The 10000-nt window shown below is 40.5% G+C and overlaps 1 protein-coding gene across 1 annotated transcript in view; it reads right to left on the bottom strand.

Annotated features, from left to right (window-relative positions):
* pip4k2cb (phosphatidylinositol-5-phosphate 4-kinase, type II, gamma b) overlaps positions 1–5212 on the bottom strand; it is a 21767-nt gene extending 16555 nt beyond the window's left edge. The window contains exons 1-4 of the mRNA XM_058374063.1: positions 4815–5212; positions 3121–3414; positions 2261–2358; positions 644–740 (exon numbers count right to left, since the gene is read on the bottom strand). Of these exons, the coding sequence (XP_058230046.1) occupies positions 644–740; positions 2261–2358; positions 3121–3276 (351 nt within the window). The 5' untranslated portion in view covers positions 3277–3414; positions 4815–5212. The remainder of the gene's footprint in view (positions 1–643; positions 741–2260; positions 2359–3120; positions 3415–4814) is intronic.
* Between the last annotated feature and the right edge of the window lie 4788 nt (positions 5213–10000).

The raw sequence follows: 10000 nt of genomic DNA, 5'->3' as shown, positions 1-10000 counted from the left end.
AAAACCTGTTCAGAAGGGAATTTATTTATTTATTTATTGTTAATTTTTTACAAAATTGAGGGACGATCAGTTCTTTAACTCTGGCTGTTTCAGGTTTCTGGTGTGGATGAAGGTGTTTAGTTGTTCAGGTTGAATGAATGAAGGCAGTCGCTGGGATCGGCTTTATGCAAACGCTCATGCAAACACCAACGACAATAGAAGCCACGTGGTCCTGAAGGCATTTGAATGTGAAAGCTCACCTGAGTGCCACATCACCTGCGCAAACCATGAAGAGCAGCATGTGGTTTACATCAACATGCTGTATCTCAACATCTACAGAAGCTCCTAATGCCCTGATTAAAGTTCAGTGATTTCTCCAGACTTCACTTTACACACATTTTAATGTCATTTTGTGGAACACATGATAAACTTCAATCATCTTCTACGTCCAGACGTGTGTGTGTGTGTGTGTGTGTGTGTGTGTGTGTAGATTTGTGATGCGGCTGTGTTTGAACTTCAAAATTTTCATAAATAAAGCTACTTTTTCTTTCATATCAATATAATAAAATATGGAAATCTCCTTTATCTTAATTCCTGAACAAATAAAATAAACCTCTGGAGCCTCAGCAGCTCAGTGTGTGAATATCCACCTTTTTTTTTTTACCTGATAGTCCTGGTCCTCGATCCCGAATCTCTCTCGGAGGTTACGGAAAACCTGCGGGCAGTACTCCTTAAACTTAAAGTGTCCAGGGAGATTTTCTCTGTGAAGATAAACACACATTAATATTAAACTTCACACCACGCTAACGCTCGACTTCTCCCAGTCACAATAAGGTAGCCTTAATTACTGCATCATTAATCATCGTTAATACAGCATCATCAATAAAACCTGAATTAAGTATATAAACTGCTGAAACACATTATAAACATTATAACATATAAAATACTGCACTGAATAGCAAAAACATTTTCAAATAGTGAGTGCTATAGTGAGTGATTGATGAGTTCAGATATAACACTGTGAGTAGTGCCAGGTGAGGTGAATAACGCTGATTATCTCCTCATCATGGCTGTTTGGGCAGCACCAACACAATACTAGGCAGGAGGTCATAATGTTATGCCTAATCAGTGTATACCTACGTCTATATCTATATCAGCAATGAAGAAACTCCTCCACATTTCTGATCTAAAAAGGTTCCAGGAACTAAAATGGTTCCTGTTTGTTGTTTCCAAAACTCAAAAACACAAAATCAGTCTGTTTAATAATCTGCCCTAATCTCTAAATCCTCCAAACCCTCCAAGCCCCAGAATTCCCAGACAGATTCCAGAAGACTCTTTTCCTCAAAAGGGCTTTTGTGCTCATGGTTTAACCGATGAAGAGTTTCTTCTTCTTCTTCTTCCTCTTCTTTGTTTTATTTCTCAAAGTTTTCTGAGTTCCAGTGGAAATGACGACGCACAAAAACTCTGAACATCGAGTTCAGCAAAATGACCCACGGAAGTGCCGAGAGAAGCTTAAAAAGAACTGAGGCTTCAATGTGATTACATTTTTTTAAACAAAAATTCAAGATCTTGTTTGCAATGCTAATAAACGATGCTAACGTTAGCTATCTGTGTAAATGTACACATTTTTACTAATGAGGTTTTTTTTTCAGCTGAAAAGAACTTCTATATTTTATGAATGAATAAAATGAATATGAATATAATATGAATATCTTTGTCCTAAATTCATTCAAATGAGGTTTTTGGTTTGTTTTAGGTGTTATCAGCGCATGATGATGTCATCAGCCGGAGAGGAACAGTTAAAAGCGATCTCTCCGAAAAAGTTGTTTTTTTGGCTCTTGAGTGGAATTATGGCGATTTATTAAAACTAATTTTTATGTGTTTTTGTAAAACGTATTTGTTGTCGTTAAAATTGAACAGTTTTGTAATTTTGTTCCCGAAACCCCGGATAAAATTGGATACGAGGCGATTCAGACCCATATTTTTCTTCTCGAGAGGAACAGAATCTCAGCAGTAACCTGAATCCTCAACGTCTTCTTATATATTTATAGAAATGATTCATGACACGATTCTATAAATCTCTGAAATAGAAAAACATGATTGTGTTCATAATTAACGTCGCTGCAACCTGAAGTAATATAAATCCTGACAAAATGTCTGTAATTAAAGCGAGAAAAAGACAAACAGAAGATTTAAACGGCTTAAATACAAGAAAGAAAGAATCTCTGATAGATTTCAGTGTGTGTGTGTGTGTGTGTGTGTGTGTGTGTGTGTGTGTTACTTGTTGAAGAGGTGGTAGTTGACTTTGATCTTGCTGTTGGCTTTAAAGTCATCAGGCAGCAGCATGACCGGAGCAGGAAGATGAAGCATGTCACTGACCTGCAGAGCAGCGAGAGTGTTTTATTCCTCTTATACCACAGCAACGTCCTGAGGTTTCTGTTAGATCATCTGTGACTCCAGATCGTTCCTCACCTCCTTCTCTGTTCCTCTCCGGTTTAATAAACAGCAGTAACACACAATGCTCATCATCTTACTGATAATCACAGCTCCCTTTCTCACAGCCCTGGTGTTTAATCATGCGAGTGTTTCATCATCTCAGTGTTTAATCATCTGGGTATTTAGGCATGCGAGTGTTTAATAATGTGAGTGTGTGTAATCATGCAAGTGTTTAATAATGTGAGTGTTTAATCATGTGAGTGTTTAATAATGTGAGTGTTTAATCATGTGAGTGTTTAATAATGTGAGTGTTTAATCATGTGAGTGTTTAATAATGTGAGTGTGTGTAATCATGTGAGTGTTTAATAATGTGAGTGTTTAATAATGTGAGTGTGTGTAATCATGCGAGTGTTTAATAATGTGAGTGTGTAATCATGCGAGTGTTTAATAATGTGAGTGTGTGTAATCATGCGAGTGTTTAATAATGTGAGTGTGTGTAATCATGTGAGTGTTTAATAATGTGAGTGTTTAATAATGTGAGTGTGTGTAATCATGCGAGTGTTTAATAATGTGAGTGTGTGTAATCATGCGAGTGTTTAATAATGTGAGTGTGTGTAATCATGCGAGTGTTTAATAATGTGAGTGTGTGTAATCATGCGAGTGTTTAATAATGTGTGTAGTGTGTAAGGTGTAGTGATGGTGTACCGTGTGGTTGATGCCCCACGTGAAGACACTCAGCACAGGATCGCTGGCCCTGAACACCTCCACCTTCTGATGGACGAAGTGTTTCTTCTTGCTCTTGGTCCGGCGCAGTTTAGATGGAGGAGGGTTCGAGATGGAGATGGATTTTGGGGACGCCATGCTGTTTAAAAAAACACGTTCCAGATGTGGTTCTCCAGATGTTGTTTTCCAGATGCGGGTCTCCAGATGTGGTTCTCCAGGCACTGAGATCCAGATTCGGTGTAACAGACCCAATGTACTAGACCCGATGTAACAGACCTGATGGAAGAGACGTTATGGAACAGACCCAATGTACTAGCCCCAGTGTAACAGACCCGGTTTAACAGACCCAATGTAACAGACCCAATATAACAGACCTGATATAACAGACCCAACGTAACAGACCAGATATAACAGACCCAGTATAACAGACCAGATATAACAGACCTGATATAACAGACCCAGTATAACAGACCAGATATAACAGACCCAACGTAACAGACCAGATATAACAGACCAGATATAACAGACCCAATATAACAGACCCGATGTAACAGACCCAATATAACAGACCCGATGTAACAGACCCAATATAACAGACCAGATATAACAGACCCGATGTAACAGACCCAACGTAACAGACCAGATATAACAGACCAGATATAACAGACCTGATATAACAGACCCAATATAACAGACCCAGTTTAACAGACCCGATGTAACAGACCCAATATAACAGACCCGATGTAACAGACCCAATATAACAGACCCGATATAACAGACCCGATGTAACAGACCCAACGTAACAGACCAGATATAACAGACCCAATATAACAGACCAGATATAACAGACCTGATATAACAGACCCAATATAACAGACCAGATATAACAGACCCGATGTAACAGACCCAATATAACAGACCCAGTTTAACAGACCCGATGTAACAGACCCAATATAACAGACCCGATGTAACAGACCAGATATAACAGACCCAATATAACAGACCAGATATAACAGACCCGATGTAACAGACCCAATATAACAGACCCGATATAACAGACCCGATGTAACAGACCCAACGTAACAGACCCGATGTAACAGACCCAATATAACAGACCAGATATAACAGACCCGGTGTAACAAACCCAATATAACAGACCTGGTGTAACAGACCCGGTGTAACAGACCCAATATAACAGACCAGATATAACAGACCCGGTGTAACAGACCCAATATAACAGACCTGGTGTAACAGACCCGGTGTAACAGACCCGATATAACAGACCCGGTTTAACAGACCCGATATAACAGACCCGATATAACAGACACGGTGTAACAGACCCGATATAACAGACACGGTGTAACAGACCCGATATAACAGACCCGGTTTAACAGACCCGATATAACAGACCCGATATAACAGACACGGTGTAACAGACCCGATATAACAGACACGGTGTAACAGACCCGATATAACAGACCCGGTTTAACAGACCCGATATAACAGACCCGATATAACAGACACGGTGTAACAGACCCGATATAACAGACCCGATATAACAGACACGGTGTAATAGACCCGGTGTAACAGACCCAGTTTAACAGACCCGATGTAACCGACCCGATATGACAGACCCGATATAACAGACCCGGTTTAACAGACCCGATATAACAGACCTGGTGTAACAGAACCAGTATATCAGATGCTCCAGTCCCGGGCTCTCAGAGATGATCCTATTTTAAACAGCTCCTCACCCAGCTTCACTCCCTGAAGGCATGTTGAATGAGAATGGGAGGCGACCCGGCGCTACACTCTCTCCACAGGTGTGAGTTTTTCTCCTTGTGGCTCCGCCTCCAGTCCGTAACCTCACTTTCACACAAATAATTCTGTAGGACGATTCCAGGTGAAGGTGAAGAGCAAATAGAACAATGATATAAAAGTGCAGGTGTGTGAGTGTGTGTGAGCGAGTGTGTGTGTGTGTGAGTGTGTCTGTGAACATGCATGTGTGTATGCGTGTGTGTGTGTGTGTGTGTGTGTGTATGAGGTTCTTGCTGCTGCATGTTGGTGGAGTCTCAAAGGAACATAGTCATTTGATCCTCATGTGACTCACATACACACACACACACACACCCCCCCTCTCTCTGTGGAGTGCATGCTGGGAGTGAGTGGGCGGAGCATGTGGAGTGCTCGTTGTGTTCTTTGCACCTACATTTCTATCGCTTTGATAGATTATTTTCATTCAACATTTATTTTATTGCTTTTTTCAAACACCATCTCAAAACACAGAGTTCTCTGGATCTAGAGAAAGCTCTGGGCTTTCTGGGCTTGCTGGAGAACATGGCGGCCCAGGAAACTCGGTGTATGACACACTGACACGGCACCATGGAGTGAGAGTGTTGACCGGCGCTAGTGTGGAGGAGTGCAGCCTGGCTGCTGGAGAGGTGGTCAGGAATGCAAACGTGGTGGCGGCGTCCTGGATAAACAGCGCGGTGGTTCTGTTTCTGAACATCGTAGAAAGGGCGACCAAACTAGCAGGGAAGAGGATCGTAATCGGGGGTTCACTTACCCATGTGTTCCCGCTATTGACCCCTTCTAAAAAAGTGACACTGTCTAATGTACCCCTCTTTATTAAAGACGAGAATTTAGAGAGGGGGCTCTCATGCTTCGGCAAGCTCGTCTCCCCGATAATAATAATCTCTATTGGGAGTAAGTCTGACCTGGTGAAGCATGTAGTGTCATTTAGAAGGTTCACATACATGATCCTGAACAGTGACATCACTGAGCTGGAACGCACATTAACGTTCAAAATAGATGGATTCGAGTACATTATTTTCATACTGATTCGTATCGATTCCATGAAGTGCTTCTGCTGCAGTAAAACCGGACAGGGATGAGCCGGAACAAACTGATCGAGTGAACGGCGAGATTGGGGCAATTTCTGCGACCTCGGAAGGAGAGGAATCAGTTAGCGTGTCGGCAGCACGTCATGACACTGAGAAACCTGTGGAGAAACCAGCTGAAGTGTTAAGCACTGAAACAGACCCAGTACTCAGTGAGAGGGTGAGTAGTACTGGGAGCACTGGGATTACTGTGCAGGCTGAGCACAGCGTACAACAGAAAAACACAGAGCTTGACACTGATGATGTGATTAATACCCAGGAAAGTACTTCACGTGAATCTTCACTGTTAGAAGAAAATACAGACACACTTAATGATGGAAACTGAACAGGTCTGTTTCAAAACACCATCGAAAAGCAAAAAGAATGAAAAGCGTGCAGCAATGAAACTGGGAAAGGATTATATGTATTTTTATCCAGGAGACCCAAAGCGACAATAAGAACCTCATGGAATAGACACAGGAATGGGCCGGCCTCTCCTGCCTGAGCCACAACACATCCACTAGTGGAGGAGTGACAATTTTATTTCAAAGAATTTAATGCCAGTGTCTTTTAGCATAGAGGAAGTAGTGAAAGACAGACTGTTAAAGGTCAGAGCCCAGTTTGAGCTTGTTTTTATCTGCGTATATACCCCAACCTCACCAATAGAAATTCAATTCAATTCAATTTTATTTGTATAGCGCTTTTAACAAAGAGCATTGTCTCAAAGCAGCTTTACATGAGAAACAACATAAGAAAACAACAAACATATAAACAGACAAACAGACAGACAGTCCTAGATGTTATCCCAAGTGAGCAAGACTGAGGTGACTGAGGCAAGGAAAAACTCCCTTAGATGGTATGAGGAAGAAACCTTGAGAGGAACCAGACTCAAAAGGGAACCCATCCTCATTTGGGTGACAATTGTGTGATGCAGATACAGCATGTGTATAGTGTTATGTAAGTCAATAAGGAGGTTGTTGTCCACAGCGCTGCTTGAATATCCCAATCCTCACAAGCAGAACCCGGCTGGAGCTGGTCCATCTCCGGATGCCAGTCAGAGAAAGACCAGGTTTCTTAGATGAATTATGCAAAACCATAGAGACCTGCAACAGTGAAGAAGTTTTATTTGTTGGTGGAGATTTTAATTGCACAACAGACAACAGCGACCGCAACCATATAGAACCACACATACCTTCCCGCACACGGCTAATTCAGATAACACAAATTAAACGATGTCTGGAAATCCTTTCATACCTCCCAGAAACAGTACACATGGGCTCATGTATGCAACAATTCTATATCACTTGTGAGGTTGGATAGATTTTAAGTTTTTAAACACCATTTAAGTACAGTTAAGCGGTGTTTTATTTGCCCTGTTGGTTTTTCAGATCACATTTTTGATTTTATGTGTAGAGGTTTTAAACTCCATTAAACCAAAAAGTGCATACTGGCATTTTAACACAGCTCTGTTAAAATGACAAACATATTGTTGCCACTTTTACATTTTTTTGGAACAATTTTAAAGAAGAAAAGAGATGTTTTACATCCTTCAGCAGTGGTGGGACCTGGGTAAAATAAAAACCAAACAACAGTACACTCAATGTCACAAGAGAATTGGCCCAATCAGCAAAAATTATAGAACATGAAATCACAGAACTCCAATCCCAGATACAGTCTACAAACAGCCAGGACCATATTCAGACCCTCACAGCTAAAAAGAAAAAACAGGGTATGGAGAATGGAAAAGCACCTGGTATAGACGGACTTCCAGCAGAGTTCTACAAATCGCTCTGGGCCATGGTGGGAGAGGACTGGCTGGAGGTCCTAAATGATAGCATAATAAGAGAGTTGCTACCACTAAGCTGTAGGAGGGCAGTCCTCACATTGCTACTGAAAAAGGGAGATCTAAGCAACATCAAAAACTGGAGACCTGTGTCCTTATTATGCGCTGATTATAAAGCACTCTCTAAAGTTTTAGCTACCAGACTGGGAAGCATTCTAGAAGAAGTAATCCATACCGATCTTAATGCTTTTGGTTTTAGTACGGGTTTTATACTGTGACATTGAGAGTGTGCTGAAGATTAATGGCAGCTTATTTGCTCTTTTTAAAGTGTCTAGCAGAGTAAGACAAGGTTGCTCTCTGTCAGGTATGCTATACGCCTTAGCCATAGAACCGTTTTTAAACAGTTTACGGACTGAACTAAAAGGGCTCTCAATTCCTGGTTGCCAAAACACCTTCTGTCTGTCAGCTGACGCTGATGACTTAGTGATAATGGTAGATGAACAAAGCGACATCGACGTAGCTGCACGTTTAAGACTGAGATCTACACGGATTGTAGCACAGTCACTCCAGAAGACCAGTACTGGTCACACTTTTAAGTGTAAGAAAATCATGAATATTTAAATCATGAACTTTTACATGGTTTCTGGAAAATGTTTTTATAACGCATGTGTGAAGGTTTTTAACAAAAAAGGTCTCCATGGAAGAGTTGACACACCCTGGCGCTCTGTCCTCGGGCTGGGTGAGGAAGAGCGACCTCAGTGGAGAATACTGTACAAGCCGCCATTAACTAAGAGATCTGGAGATATACAATGGAGAAGCCTGCATGGTATCATTGCTGTAAACGCTTTTTTCTCAATTCTGTGTCCAGAGACAGGTTATGAGTGTCCCTTCTGTCCCCAGAGGGAAACCATTTTTCACACTTTTACCCAGTGCTCCAGATTAAAACCTCTTTTTAACCTTTTACAGTCTGTTTTTAACTGTTTTAACAAATGTTTTTCATTTCAGACTTTTATTCTGGGGGTAAAATACACGCAGAGAAGGCAAGCAGAATGTCAGCTTTCAAACTTCATTGTGGGCCAGGTGAAAATGGCCATCTATATCAGCAGGAGAACAGAAGGCGGCCACGATGTTCTAGCCGTGACAAAAGCAATGATAAAGTCCAGGATTCTAGTTGACTATCAATTTTATAAGAAGACTAAAAATTTGTTGATGTTTGGAAAGATGTAGTGCCATCGAGGAGCACTGTGCGGTCTCAGTGGTGATGAGATTCAGCTTGCACATATCTTATCTCAGAAAAATGACCTTTATTCTTTTTTATTGTGCAAAATGTTTTTCCCAACACTCTTATTCATTCATCTATTGAATTACATTTAATCTATTCATCACTACGCTTAGCCTAACTTACTGAAATGCTTTTAATAACATTTATTTATTTATTTTTATTTATTTAGTCAGCCTGACTATCTGTATAGCATGACTTTTGTAAATAAAGCTTTCTAAAACATCAAAAAAGTCTCTCTCTCTCTCTCTCTCTCTCTCTCTCTCTCTCTCTCTATCTGTCCTTCTTCACTTGTTCTTTCTCTCTCATTTCTCCCTCTTTTTCTCTTTTTCACCCTTCATTGTTTTATTCTACAACTTTCTTTCTTTCTTTCTTTCTTTCTTTCTTTCTTTCTTTCTTTCTTTCTTTCTTTCTTTCTTTCTTTCTTTCTAGATTGCCATTGCCTTTCTTTTCTCTCACTCTTCATTCACTTGAATCCCTCGTGTTTAATTTCTCTTCTCTATCTTCACTCTTTCGGTTTTTCCCTGTTCTTTTATTTTCCACTGTACCTTTAAAATCATCATCACCCCCCCCCCACATTAATCCAAGACGTTTACTGTACTCCTGAAAGGTTCTCCACATGAAGGAGATGAACGCTGATGTCTCACCCTGCCAGATGTGAGACATGTCTCTGAGCTGACCACAGACCACGCTTTCAGTCTCATTGCAACACTTTATTTACATTCAGTTACAGAGATTATAAATACGAAATAAAAAACCTAATAAAAATAACCACATTAATAGTACAGATCCGTCAGAGCTGTGACAAAACTGCGCTCCGAAAACCTGCAGATTTCACGATAAATAATAACCAATGTAAAAAAAGAGAAAAGTTCAATAAATAAATGTGTTGATTTTAATTTACCAATACATATTTTAATA

The sequence above is a fragment of the Hemibagrus wyckioides genome, linkage group LG21, assembly GCF_019097595.1.
Source record: "Hemibagrus wyckioides isolate EC202008001 linkage group LG21, SWU_Hwy_1.0, whole genome shotgun sequence".
Taxonomy (NCBI): Eukaryota; Metazoa; Chordata; class Actinopteri; order Siluriformes; family Bagridae; genus Hemibagrus; species Hemibagrus wyckioides.
The sequence above is the reverse complement of the archived record's forward strand: the minus strand, read 5'-3'. Positions and strand labels throughout refer to the sequence as shown.